The sequence below is a fragment of the Coregonus clupeaformis genome, chromosome 21 (assembly GCF_020615455.1).
Source record: "Coregonus clupeaformis isolate EN_2021a chromosome 21, ASM2061545v1, whole genome shotgun sequence".
Taxonomy (NCBI): domain Eukaryota; kingdom Metazoa; phylum Chordata; class Actinopteri; order Salmoniformes; family Salmonidae; genus Coregonus; species Coregonus clupeaformis.
Genome location: NC_059212.1, coordinates 20,409,236 through 20,427,617, shown reverse-complemented (window position 1 = coordinate 20,427,617; position 18,382 = coordinate 20,409,236). Strand labels below are relative to the sequence as shown.

General features: G+C 42.4%; 1 protein-coding gene across 3 annotated transcripts in view; it reads left to right on the top strand.

Annotated features, from left to right (window-relative positions):
• Nucleotides 1-1,709: 1,709 nt before the first annotated feature.
• The window catches only part of LOC121535047 (small conductance calcium-activated potassium channel protein 2-like), a 55,485-nt gene continuing 38,812 nt past the window's right edge, over nucleotides 1,710-18,382 (top strand). For all 3 annotated transcript variants that reach the window (XM_041841733.2, XM_041841734.2, XM_041841732.2), the window contains exon 1: nucleotides 1,710-2,949. In XM_041841733.2, coding sequence (XP_041697667.1) covers nucleotides 1,771-2,949 — 1,179 coding nt within the window. In that variant the 5' untranslated portion in view covers nucleotides 1,710-1,770. The remainder of the gene's footprint in view (nucleotides 2,950-18,382) is intronic.

Below are 18,382 nucleotides of genomic sequence, written 5' to 3'. Positions count from 1 at the left end.
GGAGGAGTGGAGTGTCTGTGAGTGAGTGTGTGTGTGTGTGTGTGTGTGTGTGTGTGTGTGTGTGTGTGTGTGTGTGTGTGTGTGTGTGTTTTGGAATGCGCACTCTTGTGCTTGTGTGTGTTCACGCTCGTGTTCGTGGACGTTTGTGTTTTTGTAGGAGTTGTAAAGTTTGATTTAATTATTTATATGGCAGCAGTAACATTGCTTCCCAAACGAGCAAATGAAACTCCATCTTGCCAAGGAACCCACACAGGTCACAACGACCAATTACTTAATGAAAATTATCAGGTTTCTAATGTGCCGCTGGCCAGGGCTACTCCGAATTCCTTCAGTATTTCACAGGAGCTATAAAACAGAGTGTACCCAAGCCTTTCCCCCAACTATTGAGGAAAGAGTCTACATCTGCAGTCTGAGGCCCATCAAAACACCAAATGGCTGAGCCAGCTTTGGAAAGTATTACTTATTAAGAAGTACTCCTATTGTGTGATGAAAAATAGTTGGCTTCCCCTCTCTTGCCCACCCACTCTCTCCAGCTTTTACACAAACTGTAAAAATGTCATTTTTGAGTTTTATGAAAAGTTAGGCCTATAGGCTATTATCAGTTTTTTTTTAAAAGTGTTTTTTCCCCTAAGAAATAGATAGTGAACCTCTACCAACTTCCTTTTTTGTCGTAAACACATATCATCATTCACATGTCATTTTGGGGTTCAACCCTTAAGTTAGTTGGCGCTATTTTGTCTTTCAGAACCATTGACAGCGCTCCCCCTCTCTTTGCCCTTCCTCTCTCCCTTGCTCACGCCCTCGCTCTTTCCCTCCCTCGGATCTATCAGCAGGTTGTGTCATAATGGCATACACAACAAATCCTACCATGTTGCCAGACAACAAAATGCTTTTATATCATTATGCTTTGTGTGTAACGCAATACGACAGCAGCTACAGTGTTTTATATAGGATAGGCCTTTTGAGCACCTCTTATGGTTACACATTTTGTTGTGCTCAACTATGCAGGCTGTGCATGATATCATGCCGAATTGTTCTACCTGGTAATCCAAAACCATGTCTACTCATCATTAAATATTAAACACTGACCTGCAAGTCTCAACGATAAGATAGGAGGGTTTTTGACGATTATTAAAAACAATTTTCTCGAATGGACTATATGGACCAAGTATGTAAAGTCTTTTGACGTGTCTAATTGTTATTAAATTACTTTTTAACTAGGCATTTCATTTCATGCTTATGTTGAATGGTTGGACGTAGCGGTAGGCTATATAGAACCTCGTATTATAGACCTATAGACTCTCGTAGTGACACAACCGAGTAGGCTAAGCCTAGTTATGGTATAGCTCTCAGGGTAGACAGCAAAAGCAGATTCAGTTGGAGGAAAAGTGGTCTGATGATATGCATGGTGGTTGTGGCAACAGTGGATATTCGATAGTCAAGATCCAATGCATTTATAAATGATTGGCCATATAGATCAAGCCTGCAAAGGATCTTAACACTCATCCCTATTTGGTAATCGCATCAACTAAATCAATTGCGCGCATTGTTGTCGTTGAGGCTCTATCCACTAACATGTGTGCATATGTGGCTACTAATTTTCTAACGAAGGCGGTGTTTTGGCCTTACGGTGACGTTTTAAGGCAGGTCCTGGTCAAACCTACCAATGAGACGAGTCGGCTCTATTCTGCTGGGACTGATCGCAATGAACGGGTGTCGGAGCTATACAAGGCAACGGAGCATCCACAGTAAGACGCGGCTATTAAGGGGATGAGGCATCGATACGCGGGAGCTGTCTATCAGCACCAAATCCCCGACGAAGAGCGAGGCAGCGTGCAGAGCCAAGACCCAAACCCAGTCGCTCCAGTTTTCAGTCTGCCGCCCCCTCCTCCGTCTTTCAGAGAGCGTTCGACTACCACCTTGCACTACCTGAACCACCACCAACTGCCTTGTCTGAGCAAGCCCTCTCGGAGAGGTATCCATGCCTGTCAGCCGCAGCACGGCGAGCCCCCGCCTCTGACAAGCTACAACATCGCCCAGCGACCTTCACACCGGGTCTGTGAACCCGCCGGGCAGCCAGCACACCTGCAGCAGAACCGTTGGGCCGCAGCCGGCTCCCAGCCGCAGTCGGAGCAGCCTGTTTTTCAGAGCTGCCACTGCAGTTTTTCCGAGGAGGCGAGCCTTTCTCACCAGCGCCAGCCCCTCGCTCACCCGCCGCAGCCCTCCCCATCTTTGCCGCCGTCGTCCTCTCTGCTGTTTTTGCAGGAATCTAATCACGGGGATCATTTCCAAAGCAGTGCCAAATACCAACAGGCGAGCATCGTGGAACGCTGCCGGGGAGGAGGAGGAGGAGGAGGAGGGCACCGAGACCAGAAGCAGTTGTTGCAGCAACAGCAGCAGCACAGCAGACTCCAACACAGGGACAGGGACCCCTCCCCTGAAGCAACCCGAGCAAACTCGCAGAAAGGGCGCACTATACATGTATGTGAGTCAATCGAGGCTAACCGGCGAGCATTCGAGTCCCAGACTCAGGGCCTGCAACAGCTACAGCAACTCCCACAATTGCGAGCTCAACAACAGCTACTAGTGGGGAGCAGCTTGCCTATCAACTACTGCGCCAACGGTTCAGGAGAGCTATGTCGGAATAACCAGGCACCACTGCTGCAACAGCATCAGCAGCAGCAAGACGCACTGGGGCGTCCGCAGCACTGTGACCAAGACCGCAATAAGCCGGGGAGGACGAACCAAGTCAACCAGCCACAGCACCCCAGCCAGCCGCAGCACCATTGCCGCGACTCCCGTGTAAACCCACCAACGCAGCCGTACGGGTCGTCTGCGTCTGCGACTGGCACTAGCAGCAAGAGCAGCCCTAACTACGGCTCCAGCTATCACCTGTGGCCCGAGAGCCCGCATAAGGGAGAAGAGAGGATACTCATCGATCATCATCAGGTACATTTCAAATTTGCTCATGCACCATTGATACAAATAATGAGGGTCTGATAAACCTGTAACCTGTAAATTGGCTGTATAAGGTTTCCATTCCATGGCCACGCCTGTCACATGAGTCTTTGATATAGGCCTAACAGCGTTGTATGTGGGTTATTTGAATCGATGGATAGGTATGTGTTAGTGCACATTGTTTCACAGGTAACGTTCGTAAGGGTCTATGTAATTGTGCGACTGCTTCTTCAAAAAACACTAATGTAACCTATGACACCCCCCACGCACACACGCACGAACGCGCTATATCTTTCTCACACTCACCTCCTCTTTCCTAGTATCTCTCTCTCTCTCTCTCTCTCTCTCTCTCTCTCTCTCTCTCTCTCTCTCTCTCTCTCTCTCACACACACCTGTTCCATGTTCCAGGAACAGCGAGTCTTTTTGCGCGTTGAAAAATTTAAATGTGTTCTCTCGCAGCCAGAGATAACTGTCTGTTGAATCTTCACAGTAGGCTTCTCTCTCCTGTTACACGTTTTGGCATAGTGCCACAGTTATGACAAAACGTTTTGTGTTGAAGCACCTTACCATTGTCCAGTTTTTCATTGGATCCTTTGTACTGCAATGTACAAACTAATGAACGGTTTGGATGCAAATACTGTGCAAAAGCCAACCCATGACATAATGGACATGTAGCCTAACAGTTAATTTAAAATAATATATATATATATATATATATATATATATATATATATATATATATATATATATATATATATATATATATATATATATATCAGAGATTGTCATATAGTAAGTCATATACATTTTTATGTAATCTCTGCCACTAAATCCTTCAAAAAATATATACCTCTTGAATTGCTGTTACATTAAACTATATGAATTTCCATATTATGCATGCACCCTGGCTCATCATAAAATAACCATAACAAAAATGATTATAACAATACTTGAATTGCCTATATTATACGTATTAAATGCTTGTCTAGTCTATCAGACACGTGAACAACTACTGCATGTTTTCGGATACACTCACAGCTTTCTGGATCTATCTTATTGACTTGCCCTTAATGAGGCTGGTTCCCATGTTTGAAATCCCTTAAACAAAACAATTGAGACAGCGCAAGACTGATAAAGTGTATACAATTACAGTATCCTGCAACATACCCCGAAACTCAATAGCTGCTCCGTATTGATGGCACTGTGAGATTGTGTCTAGCCTCAATAACATTGGTGCTTTCAAAGGTAATTTGCTAGTCCCATTATGAGCCTAGTGTAAGTACTCTTTCATTCTTGCCACTTAATGGTATAGAGGTGTCCCCTTGGACAAGTGAGTGGCTCCAGCTTCAGACTGGCTCATGTTGCCAGCCTATATACCTCTAAAGGGAAGATGGGGTCGCGTGTGTCATCAGCAGGATGGATGGAGAGACGAAGGGGAAAGCTATTACACTATTACAGGAAAGCCTTTGCACTGCTCGTGCCAAACTGGAGTGGTACACGGTCATAATCACCCTATATGAGCTATAAGAGGTCAATACGGTATATATCACCATGCCACTGCCACCAACCTGATGCCATATGACATAATGCTTGGATTTATATTGAGGCTGTGCTGCTGTGTTTGCACCTTCGTTGGCTTTTGCTTTTTTGCTCGGTTTTTAGAGAACGTTTTTTAATTAATGTGTTCTTTTCCAAAGTAACAGAGGCTCATCAAGACTAGTTGTTTTGTAAGAGTAGTCTTATCAAGGCTATCACTATTAATGCTGCATTTATTTTGGGTATGCGATTAGACTTAGGTAATTGCTATTGTGTGAGCCGAGAGCCTGGAATGTCGACAGATTCCCTATTTTGTTATGATTAGCGGTGCTCTTAAGGCTCCATTCGTTGCCAGAAGAATCGTATTTGTTGATTTAACTCTATCGGTTATCACCAGGCCTCTTGTACAAGGCCCTTTGTTTTAGCTCGATTAGGCGTGCAGTGTCGTGCATCTTTCCACTGGCTACCTTCCCGTCCTCAGGCCCAGGGCAGCCAACACCTTGCAAGTAAACACACACCGATGAACAAATGTCACCCTCATTCATTAACTGGGGTGGAACCCGGCCATATCCTGTATGCTGGGAGTGAATGTCCCGATCTCTGATAACACGTTCACATTGAATTGGGGGGGATGGGGGAGTCTGCATTTAAGTGCCGCTACTCCACGCTTGGTAACTGAAATAGATTCCATGTTTGTTGCTATGGTGAGGAAAACCTGACATTGTATAGCTGGGCCTCTCTAAGGCATTGCCTACGTACAGATAATGAAGGGAAAAAATGCCCTCCAAGGTTTTACATACATTATACACACACACACACACACACACACACACACACACACACACACACACACTGGACAGCTGCTACGGTTCTTCTAATAGGTGATGGCTTCCTATCCTTTCCACTTGCACAGTTCACATGACTCTCTTGCGTTTCATCTGAGTGATTTCCCACAAGGAGAGGTATATTGAATTGCGTGCAATCTAGTAAGATACAAAGATGAAGGGAAAAAATAGCCAGAGCAGTGCTGCCGTAGACCGCCATCTCTCTATATGCCAGATGTTTTTGCTCCGGTCGCCCAAGTGCAATTTGTCGCCTGTATTTGACGTCTGCTGCTTTCCCGTTTTAATGCATGTTGTAACCTACCATCATTTTGGGGGGCTTTCACTCTGTCCACATAGCGCTTCGCGCAATAAATGACCCAGGTTCCTTTATATGGTAATTTATGTGCGATCATAGCCAAGTTATGTCAGCCATATAATGTATCACAGCCATGCATATGCTTGGTGGCTAATTATGTTATTGATCTTGCCTACGTCCTGTGTTAAAGCATGATCAGAGGACAGGAACCTGGAGAGTATGAATAATGTCACTGTAATTTGATATCGATCATTCATCATAATATCGAGTCGGGACAGACTTGTGATGTGCTCCAATTGTAGGCCTAATTACATTTAGATTTTAGTCATTTAGTAGACGCTCTTATCCAGAGCGACTTACAGTTAGTGAGTGCATACATTTTTAAAAACTTTTTTTTCCCATACTTGTGTAATCAGTGTGATGTGTTTCATTACACCTGCTAGAATATCATGCTCAGCATTTTTGACACCATAGTGGAACTGTACCAGTTGGCAGGTGTTACTGAAAAATTATTGTAACACTATTTTAGTTCATATTACAGCAAATTGCAATTCACTCTACTGTATGTAATACACTGTGAGAATGAATGAGATAGCCTTTACAGCAGAGATAGGATACTGTACATCTTACACTAAATCAACTCATGGTTCCCTGACTGCACTACAATATGCATGTCTGAAAGCATCTCTCACCACTGTGAATTACATTTAACCCAGTTAGTGCATGTGTACTGTAGCTTTTTTCCATTGTGCGGTTACCCTGGCACTCACTGTATTTTACCCATTTGGTTTGAAGTCTTAACCCCGGCTAAGGTCCTGGTGCCCTAAGGTTTGGATTTGACCGGAGATACTGCACCACTTAATTCTCTCCCGCATCAAACATAACACTGTTTATGTAAACCTCACGAAAAACCCTTGGGCAGATGAATAAAGGCGCCATCGAGCAGAAAGAGGACTTCTCATGCTTGGTAACTGTCTTGAACCACTGTTTACAAAGAACACTAATATGAATGTGTAACTTTTCCATAGAGATGTGTGATAGTAGGAGGGTGTCCAGTCTCTGTGGCATATTTGAACACTTTCACACTGAAATATGTATTAGCCGGTTCTGCCATAGACCTATGGACTTAGTTATAATACAGATTGGATGTTGTGTGGCATTTATTTGAATTTATAGAAAGCAAAAGAGAATTATTCATCATGAAAATAATATTTACATACATGTATTTGTGTAGCCATCATAGAACAAATGTACAGTACATGCCATTGTACTGAGTACCGGTAGGTGAATCATCGTTTGCATAGTGTTTAAATTGTTGTCCTTATTTGCACATCATTTGAATGGGACTCAGTTGATCAACAGTCTCAGCATCAACAGTCTGAAGCATTGCAGTAAAGTATGTGCTTTCTCACTGCAATAGTGCCCAACAGTATCTGTTAAGGAGATCTCTCACTGGATATTGTGTGTGTTTGTGTCCGTGTGTGTGCATGAGTGTGTGTGTGTGTGTGTGCATGCGAGATAGAGAAAGACAAATACAGAGAGAGAGTGTGTACTTGTGAGTGGGAGGAAGAGTGTTAGTATACCATTGTCCTCTGCATGCCACGATTTTCCCTTAAAAGCGTAAAGGGCATAGAGACCTACTGTCTGTTGAAACACCAATTTTCTTCACAATGATATTGTGATGCATTTAATTTGTCTCTGGGAAGATTCTCCCCTCTGAGTCCTAACGACAACCTCCATCTCTGTTCATGTTTTCACAAAAAGGAGGGATGTTCGACATTATTTCTCATGATGGTTTAATATGTTGTTTTTATTGTGAACACACACACACACAAACAAACACTCATTCATAGCTATGTAGTGTGATATGTTGTTGTGAACACACACAACAATGATGATGTTCATCGCTATGTGGTTGCTATGTGGTTTGATATGTTATTATTGTGAACAGTCAGTGTGGCTATAGACCTTTCCATCTCTAAGGCCTTGTTGTGTTGTGCGACACTAAAACAAGTATAGATAAGAAGAATACGGAACCCCCCCCCCCCACTGTGTTTCTACAGTGAAAGCCCTCGTGGTTTCATCCTGCGGCTCTGTGGTACATACAGCTGCACAGCCCTTCATTAGGGCCGTCTGATTGTTAACCCCTTAATGGACTCCCTCCATTACGGCCATCTGATTGTTAACCCCTTCACGGACTCCATCCCAGCTCCTGTTGTCACCGCACCAGCTTATTTTTTAAAACCCTTTCATGGCCAGTTCCGGGGGAGTCCATTTTGTAATCTCTCTCTCTCTCTCTCTCTCTCTCTCTCTCTCTCTCTCTCTCTCTCTCTCTCTCTCTCTCTCTCTCTCTCTCTCTCTCTCTCTCTCTCTCTCTCTCTCTCTCTCTCTCTCTCTCTCCACTAAAGGACCCTGAGGGGATTAAAAACACACCATAGAAGTAAACTGTAGCTGGGGGCTGTGACCACAATTCCCAGAACTTTTATCATGTTGGACTTAATAGCCGGACATGGGGAGAATCTTATTGAGCATATAGGGATAGCCGCGTGTATTATACGTGGGCCTCCCAACCTTACAACAACCTCAAAACAACAGCGGGTTGAGCGAGTAGTACAGTATGTTAGTGAACTGACTGTAAGTGTCTGGGCGGGGGGTGGGCGGGTAAATACAAATGTGCTGCTATTCCAAATGGCTTCTGTTTCATTTAGCAGAAAAAGAGGTTATAAAGCAGATAAGGAAATTCAATTAGTTTCTACTGGGAAAGGGTGCTGCCGGAGTCAGAGCCATGTTACGTGACATATGGTAAGGGCTTTCTCTTAGAATAGGCCTGGAGGACAGATATCTTGTTTCAACTTGTGTGTTTCTGTAATTGTCCTTCTGAACTCTGAGGTATAGCAGCCGTTGTCTGAGTAGGGTCCAGATGCACAATGGAGGTGATTGCAGTTGCACATGGAAAAAGGTTTGCAGCTGTCTTTTTCCCAAGAATATTGAACAAAGAAGGTGAAAAAGTTCAAACAAATGTTATGTGAAGGAATAAGGCATTAAAGGGATACATCGGGAGAGTCAGGTGAACTTGTGGATACCATTTGTATGTCTCTGCTTCCAGTATGAAGAAAGTAAAAGGTAGTTTTGTGAGATAATGCTAACTAGCATTAACGCAATACACTATCGCTAGTTAGCAACTTCCTTCAAACTGGATGCAGAGAAATAAAAATGGTATCCACGAGTTCATCTGACTCTGGGGAAGTAGATAAAGGACCTCATTGCCAAAATCCCGAAGTATCCCTTTAAGGTAAAGCCTACCACAAAACAGATGTGAAACGCTAAGTACAACCTGGGTCTTATCTCCATGTTAATGCATTGCTCTTTGAAATGGAGAGTTTCCATGATACTTTTCTCTCTTCTCAGAACCATGGAAAACTCTCTCCCTCTCTCTTTCTTTCTCTCTCCCTTGCCAAGCTGAAACTCTGTTGTCTTGTCCTCCTCATATCATAAATCTAAGGCTGGACGTATCCACCGAGTTCTCGAGTCAATCTTTACTGAGTTTGTTATGGTATTGATCCATCCTATACTATAGGTTGTGCTGCACTCTCCCTGCTATTGATGTTTCTGCCTTGGGAGAGAAAGAAACAGCCTTTGTCGGAATTTAGTGGAGGCTCGTTTCAAAATGACTTACATCATTCAAAATGAACACTGAAGTTGGATTGTTATGCATTGCCATTGCATTCCGAGACAGTAAATTCAGCGCCGTGAGACAAAGTTGTGTGATTGCACCAATGAAGGATATTGCCTGTTGTAATAATCTCAGAGTAGAATTTATGACTGTTTGGCCCTATGATGTCAAATAGTCATGAGGGCTACATAATAGGATGATGTAGTTTACTGGGTCGGCAAGTGTTTGTATGTTTGAAAGCAGAGGGGCCTGGTATGAAGTACAGTGGGGAAAAAAAGTATTTAGTCAGCCACCAATTGTGCAAGTTCTCCCACTTAAAAAGATGACAGAGGCCTGTAATTTTCATCATAGGTAGACGTCAACTATGACAGACAAATTGAGAAAAAAAATCAAGAAAATCACATTGTAGGATTTTTAATGAATTTATTTGCAAATTATGGTGGAAAATAAGTATTTGGTCAATAACAAAAGTTTCTCAATACTTTGTTATATACCATTTGTTGGCAATGACACAGGTCAAACGTTTTCTGTAAGTCTTCACAAGGTTTTCACACACTGTTGCTGGTATTTTGGCCCATTCCTCCATGCAGATATCCTCTAGAGCAGTGATGTTTTGGGGCTGTCGCTGGGCAACACGGACTTTCAACTCCCTCCAAAGATTTTCTATGGGGTTGAGATCTGGAGACTGGCTAAGCCACTCCAGGACCTTGAAATGCTTCTTACGAAGCCACTCCTTCGTTGCCGGGCGGTGTGTTTGGGATCATTGTCATGCTGAAAGACCCAGCCACATTTTATCTTCAATGCCCTTGCTGATGGAAGGAGGTTTTCACTCAAAATCTCACGATACATGGCCCCATTCATTCTTTCCTTTACACGGATCAGTCGTCCTGGTCCCTTTGCAGAAAAACAGCCCCAAAGCATGATGTTTCCACCCCCATGCTTCACAGTAGGTATGGTGTTCTTTGGATGCAACTCAGCATTCTTTGTCCTCCAAACACGACGAGTTGAGTTTTTACCAAAAAGTTCTATTTTGGTTTCATCTGACCATATGACATTCTCCCAATCCTCTTCTGGATCATCCAAATGCACTCTAGCAAACTTCAGACGGGCCTGGACATGTACTGGCTTAAGCAGGGGGACATGTCTGGCACTGCAGGATTTGAGTCCCTGGCGGCGTAGTGTGTTACTGATGATAGGCTTTGTTACTTTGGTCCCAGCTCTCTGCAGGTCATTCACTAGGTCCCCCCGTGTGGTTCTGGGATTTTTGCTCACCGTTCTTGTGATCATTTTGACCCCACGGGGTGAGATCTTGCGTGGAGCCCCAGATCGAGGGAGATTATCAGTGGTCTTGTATGTCTTCCATTTCCTAATAATTGCTCCCACAGTTGATTTCTTCAAACCAAGCTGCTTACCTATTGCAGATTCAGTCTTCCCAGCCTGGTGCAGGTCTACAATTTTGTTTCTGGTGTCCTTTGACAGCTCATTGGTCTTGGCCATAGTGGAGTTTGGAGTGTGACTGTTTGAGGTTGTGGACAGGTGTCTTTTATACTGATAACAAGTTCAAACAGGTGCCATTAATACAGGTAACGAGTGGAGGACAGAGGAGCCTCTTAAAGAAGAAGTTACAGGTCTGTGAGAGCCAGAAATATTGCTTGTTTGTAGGTGACCAAATACTTATTTTCCACCATAATTTGCAAATAAATTCATTAAAAATCCTACAATGTGATTTTCTGGATTATTTTTCCTCAATTTGTCTGTCATAGTTGACGTGTACCTATGATGAAAATTACAGGCCTCTCTCATCTTTTTAAGTGGGAGAACTTGCACAATTGGTGGCTGACTAAATACTTTTTCCCCCCACTGTATGTGTTTGTGTGTGTGTGTGCATGCGTGTGCGCGCGTGTGTGCCTGCACAAGCATGTGTGTGCCTTCCCTGAATGTGTGTATTCTGAAATGTGTGTGTGGAGGTGGGATGAGTCATACCGCGAAACAGAGGGACACACAGGGAAAGACTGTCAGCGTGCATGTGTCTGTCTATCTGTGTGTATCAACTAGCTCTCACAGTCTCGCGTCAGAATTAGATCTTCATTCATGTTTCTCAAACGTCAAATGTCGCAGTTGTTCCAAACGTTCAAGTGTTTAAGGTTAAGTTTAGGCATTAACTCTGAATTCTTAAGGTTAGGCATTAACTCTGAATGGTTAAGGTAAGGGTTAAGGTTTGGAATAGGCTTAAAAAATATATATAAAACACCTTTCTATTGCTGGATTCGAACATGCAGCTGGCCCTTTGGAACCAGAGGCAGATGCTTATACTTATGCCCTTCTGTCATCCCTGGGTATGCTTTACATCGGCAAAAGATTGAGTAGATTTTCAGGATAAAAAGAAACGGGATGGAGCTAATCACAGACAAAATCCTAGAGGAAAACCTGCTTCAGTCTGCTTTACACCAGACACTGGGAGAGGAATTCACCTATCAGCAGGACATTAACGTACAACACAAGGCCAAATCTACACTGGAGTTGCTCACCAAGAACACAGTGCATGTTCCTGAGTGGCCAAGTCACATTTCTGATTTAAATCTGCTTGAAAATATATGGCATGACTTGAAAATTGCTGTCTAGCCATGATCCCCAACACCTTGACAGAGCTTGAAGAATTTTGAAAAGAATAATGGGCAAGGTGTTTCTAACATGTATTGACTCAGGGGGGTGAATACTTTTCTTATTAAGGTATATTAGTGTTTTATTTTTCATTAATCTCTGACATTACAGAATATTTGGTGTAAATCGTTGACAAAAAATGACAATTAAGTCAATTTTAATCCCACTTTGTAACACAATAAAATGTGAGGAAATCCAAGGGGGATGAATACTTATGATACCCACTGTAAATGGATGATTCTACAGAAGTGGTGCAAATTGCAGTCCTACCCCCAAAAAACTATTTTTTTAAACAGTTAAGTCTCTAAATTTAGGACATTTTTTTTTACATCATGTTATGTTCTAATTCGATCCGAGGCAATAACAAACATATTGTTAAATGAATACAGTACAAAGGCATTGTTGCTACACCTACAGTTGAAGTCGGAAGTTTACACATACCTTAGCCAAATACATTTAAACTCTGTTTTTCACAATTCCTGACATATAATCCTAGTAAAAATTCCCTGTCTTAGGTCAGTTAGGATCACCACTTTATTTTAAGAATGTGAAATGTCCGAATAATAGTAGAGATAATGATTTATTTCAGCTTTTATTTCTTTCATCATTCCTCCTGACAGAGCTGGTGTAACTGAGTCAGGTTTGTAGGCCTCCTTGCTCGCACACGCTTTTTCAGTTCTGCCCACAAATTTTCTATAGGATTGAGGTCAGGGCTTTGTGATGGCCACTCCAATACCTTGACTTTGTTGTCCTTAAGCCATTTTGCCACAACTTTGGAAGTATGCTTGGGGTCATTGTTCATTTGGAAGACCCATTTGCGACCAAGCTTTAACTTCCTGACTGATGTCTTGAGATGTTGCTTCAATATATCCACTTAATTTTCCTTCCTCATGATGCCATCTATTTTGTGATGTGCACCAGTCCCTCCTGCAGCAAAGCACCCCCACAGCATGATGCTGACACCTCCGTGATTCACGGTTGGGATGGTGTTCTTCGTCTTGCAAGCAGCCCCCTTTTTCCTCCAAACATAACGATGGTCATTATGGCCAAACAGTTATATTTTTGTTTCATCAGACGAGAGGACATTTCTCCAAAAGGTACGATCTTTGTCCCCATTTGCAGTTGCATCTTTCTCTAAAAAATGCTTTCCCACCTTTTGATGTCGAGCTGACTAGTAAAAAAATCTGTCGATGTGCCCTTGAGCAAGGCACTTAACCCTAATTGCTCCTGTAAGTCGCTCTTGATAAGAGCATCTGCTAAGTTACTAAAATATAAATGTAATGTCACTACTGAAACACACACATGAAAGACTGTATAATGAACGTGCCTTAAGCCACACCCCTACAAATATAACCAGGTGATGGGATTGCACCCCTCTCCACTATGGCCACATGGTGAGTAGTCTGTCTGCAAATTTTTTTGGGGAAATGAATGAGCAAGTTGGTAAATCTTCATGTATTTTTAATTAGTGTCACTACCGAACAGCTAATATATCAGGAAATATACAAAGTACGGTTTTGGAACTAAAATATATGTTTGCTGGGATGTACATCTGTCCAAATGAAAGATAGCCAGTCATATGTTAACTTCTTTAAAGTCCAAAATAATTGACCAAACCGAAACATTCACAACTGAAACAATAAACACCATAGAGATACATAGATACATCTTTGTATCTGTGCCATTATGGCGACTGTGACAGCATGGGCAGCGCAATTGAGGCTATTACCATTTTAAAATTGCATGCGTCATGCTCTACCAACTGAGCTACAGAGGACCACCATGTGGATAGTGGACAAGTGCACACTTCAGGAAAAAATGTGTGTTGAGATGCATAGCCAGCTCCAACCCTCCAAGAGGCCAAACATTGACATCTATTTTGACAAAACCTAGACGTCTATAATATGCTATACTGTACTGTACTGTACTCTACTGTACTGTGCTCTACTGTACTGTGCTTTACTATACTGTACTGTACTCTACTGTACTGTGCTCTACTGTACTGTGCTTTACTATACTGTACTGTACTTTACTCTACTGTACTGTACTCTACTGTACTGTGCTCTACTGTACTGTGCTTTACTATACTGTACTGTACTGTACTCTACTGTACTGTGCTCTACTGTACTGTGCTTTACTGTACTGTACTGTACTGTACTCTACTGTACTGTGCTCTACTGTACTGTGCTTTACTGTACTGTACTGTACTCTACTGTACTGTGCTCTACTGTACTGTGCTTTACTTTACTGTACTGTACTCTACTCTACTGTACTGTGCTCTACTGTACTGTGCTTTACTATACTGTACTGTACTCTACTGTACTGTGCTCTACTGTACTGTGCTTTACTGTACTGTACTGTACTGTACTCTACTCTACTGTACTCTACTGTACTGTACTGTACTGTACTGTACTCTACTGTAGTGGTTCCCAACCTTTATTGAACCGTGGCACACCTTGATAGGATAAACATTTCTTGCGGCACACCTACAATTTCCCTATTATTTTATTTAATGGTAATGACCTCCAACTCATCTGATCCATACTGCAAATCATCTATTTTCTGTGACCATTTTAAAAATAGATTAAATAGGCTTTATTTGAACTATTTTCATAGTTTGCATAGTTCCTTACTCATGATGACAAATGTATGTACCCCTTTAAGAGCACCCCGCAAACCTGCGCTAGCTCCGGTAAAATAGGTCTATAGTTTTGAACGGTTTGAGCAGTTTTCTGCATTGTAAAGGTGCAACGACGGACACAAAGCCATGCTCCGTTTGTTTCTATGGCAGAGGCTGTGGTATAGCTAAGCCTAATCAGACTTGCCTGTGCTAATGGTTCTTACAGTCTAAGTAAAATTATACAAATTACTTGCTCGTGATGCGCGCCCCTCAAATGATACAAATTTAACAACAGCCTAAGCGTACTGGACTTGAAACAACGATACAAATGTAGCCTCACCATGTGCCATTCAATTTATTATCTGAATGGCACTGGTGCACCCAAGTCGAAACTCCATGTGCATTCCACAGGTCACGTTTATAAGTGAGTGTTGAAAAAAATTATCAAGATTAGGAAATGTGTGCCGGTTGGGAACCACTGCTCTACTTTACTGTACTGTATTGTGCTGTGCTCTGCTCTACTGTACTCTACTGTTCTCGAGTTTACTCGTGTTTCTTACAATTGAAGAAAGGGCCCATGGATTCTTGATCTAGTGGTCTTGGTCTTGAGACCACTCAAGACCACATAAATTCGGTCTTTAACTTGTCATGGTCTCAACTCACTGTGTCTGGATCTTGGGACCAATGTCCTGATATAAATCTTGGTCTTGGCTCCTGGATATTACCTTAGTCTGTGGCTTACCCAATTTGAAGAAGACAATGCTCTATGATAGTTGGCTAATCACTCCCAACCCATAGGAATCCCCACCCAGTTGACTACTTTTAAATAGTGGAAGCCCCAATGTCTATACTCAAATGAGTTATACCCATCTACAGTCCATTTATCTCTATGATTGACACTTGACACCGAAATGCATTTTATTTTGCCAAAAAAAGATAGGTAAAGTGATAAACATCTAACAACATAATGAATTCGATGTATAAGTAATTCAATCAATCAACAAGTTTGTGATGAGTGTGGTGAAAGGAGTCAGGCGCAGGAGGGTAATCACAGAATACAGAGTTTATTCCTTTGTTGACAAACAAATGCACTCGAATAGCGATCAACGAAACAGGCACAGGGGAAACAAACATCCCTGGCAATTGCACTGTAACGGAATCCAATAATACATAGGCACAGGGGGAAAATCTACCCTGGCAAACCCAATGTTATGAGTCGCTCCACGAGCTACATACTCTCACAATGAACAATCACCCACAAGGACAAGGGGGCAGAGGGAACACTTATACACAGACTAATTAGGGGATAGGAACCAGGTGTGTGTGATTGACAAGACGAGACAATTGTGATGATGATTGGGGCGGCAGTGGTTAGTAAGCTGGTGACGACGAACGCCGAAGCCTGCCCGAACAAGGAGGGGAGGCAGCCTCGGCTGAAGTCGTGACATAGTTTCAGATTTATACAATCAACATTGAACATTTTACAGAGAACAATAGAGATTATATTTCTCTAAATTCAATTGAAAGGTTTGGAAAATTAGGTAAAAAATGTTTTTACTATTTAGTTAATTTGGTAAGCAAATAACATTTCTAAAATGAATCTGTAATAGAAGGTTAATCAAAATGATTACTACTGTGCATGGTTCAACCTTTATTTCTACTTTTTTCACTATGCTTCGGTAGTGACACATTTTGTGGGGTGGTAAGGAATTCAGTTAAATATTTCAAATATGCAATACAAACAAAGTGTGTGAGTAGTATTGATGTCTACCTGACATATGTTGGAAGACATGTGCTGAAAGTTTGGGAAAAATAGGGGGAAAAAAGGTTTTTTCTCAACCCCAATTTGCCCCACTTCTGTAGAATGACCCATATACAGTACAGGATATATACCAAATATATATGAAGCACTTCCACTTCTAGAGACCTTAACAAAGGCTTCCAAACTTGCAGTGACTACAGGGCAAAACAGACCAAGGACTTGGCAAATACTCAACCATTAAAGGTTTGAGACTTGCTGCCACTCCAATCTGTCCCCTATACACATTTAATTGTTGGAACACTACTACCACATATCAGTTGAATTGGTACAGCATTCTCAAGGGTCCTACGTAAGCAGAGCGATTGGGCATCATATACGGTCCGTTCAAAAATGTTTGCCACACTAAAGTAAGTAGAACTACGTGGAAAACAACGCTCCATTGCTGCGTTTGTGTAGTTTGTGTGTGTAGCGGCCTTCACTCATGGGTGCAACAGATGTATGGCCAGTTTATCTGCCATTGAACAGTCAGCCCTGTGCAGACTCTGCCACGCGGAAACAGAATCAATAGAGCATCTCTTTTGGTACTGTCCATCGGTGGCTTTTTGGTGTCAGGTCCAGGAATGGTTGTTATGTAAGGGATAAATGCCGGCTTTCTGTACATTACTTTGGAAATAATGGACGACGCAGCGGGACGAGGCGGAGCTTCCTGCTAGCTAGCCAACTAGCTACGTCTACACAGTCACGACCTCTGCAGCCAGAACAACAGCAAAGTAGCTGTTTTCTATTGACATTCATTTGGATACATCCAAAACAATAAGCTGATAATGCCCGATTTTGCCTGACATAGCTAGAAAAGTTTGCCTTCTCATCAGGACACTCAACACTGTTAATTAAAAGGAGATTGCATTGCATATCAAACACTAGGTTAGAAGCTAGCTAAATAGTGTGTTGCTAGTAAACCTGCCAATATGACAACCAAATTCAAAAATATCAGTTGCTGAAAACAGCTGGTCAAACTAGAAATGTGGAAGTATTTGACAGCATAGCGCCACTTGCGTCATGCCTACAACAGTAGCCGGGACCAGATAAATTAATGTTCATCACTCACCACGTTAGGTGATCAGATGCTCCAAAAAAAGATGTCTCTGCAAAAGTAAATCAACGCTAGCTAGAAGGCTAGCTAAGTTCTTTCCTCGTTGGACCTGTGTTTACAATGTATCCAATTTCGGTTTGTATGGTTGTTGGTTTAGCTTTCTGTAACTTTGTAGCAAGTACAGTCTGCATGTGTAGGCGCTTATTGTGTCATTAATGGAAGGTGTACCGGTATCTTCTATACCAGGCGGTGTCAGAGGAAGGCCCTCAAAATTGTCAAAGACTCCAGCCACCCTAGTCATAGACTGTTCTCTCTGCTACCGCACGGCAAGCGGTACCGGAGTGCCAAGTCTAGGTCCAAAAGACTTCTCAACAGCTTCTACCCCCAAGCCATAAGACTCCTGAACAGCTAATCATGGCTACCCGGACTATTTGCACTGCCCCCCCACCCCATCCTTTTTACGCTGCTGCTACTCTGTTAAGTATTTATGCATAGTCACTTTAACTCTACCCACATGTACATATTACCTCAACTACCTCAACTAGCCGGTGCCCCCGCACATTGACTCTGCAATGGTACCCCCCTGTATATATAGCCTCCCTACTGTCACTTTATTTTACTTCTGCTCTTTTTTTCTCAACACTTTTTTTGTTGTTGTTTTATTCTTACTTTTTTTGTTTAAAATAAATGCACTGTTGGTTAAGGGCTGTAAGTAAGCATTTCACTGTAATGTCTGCACCTGTTGTATTCGGCGCATGTGACCAATACAATTTGATTTGATTTGATTTGATCTTTTCCAACTGTCCCAATATCTTTTCCAACTGTCTCGTTATCTGGTTTTAATGTCCATTCTAGAATGCCCTATTAGCCAATCAGAAACGGGTATTCAACAATTCCATTAAAATCCTGCTGAGTTGCCCATTATTTCCAAGGTAATAT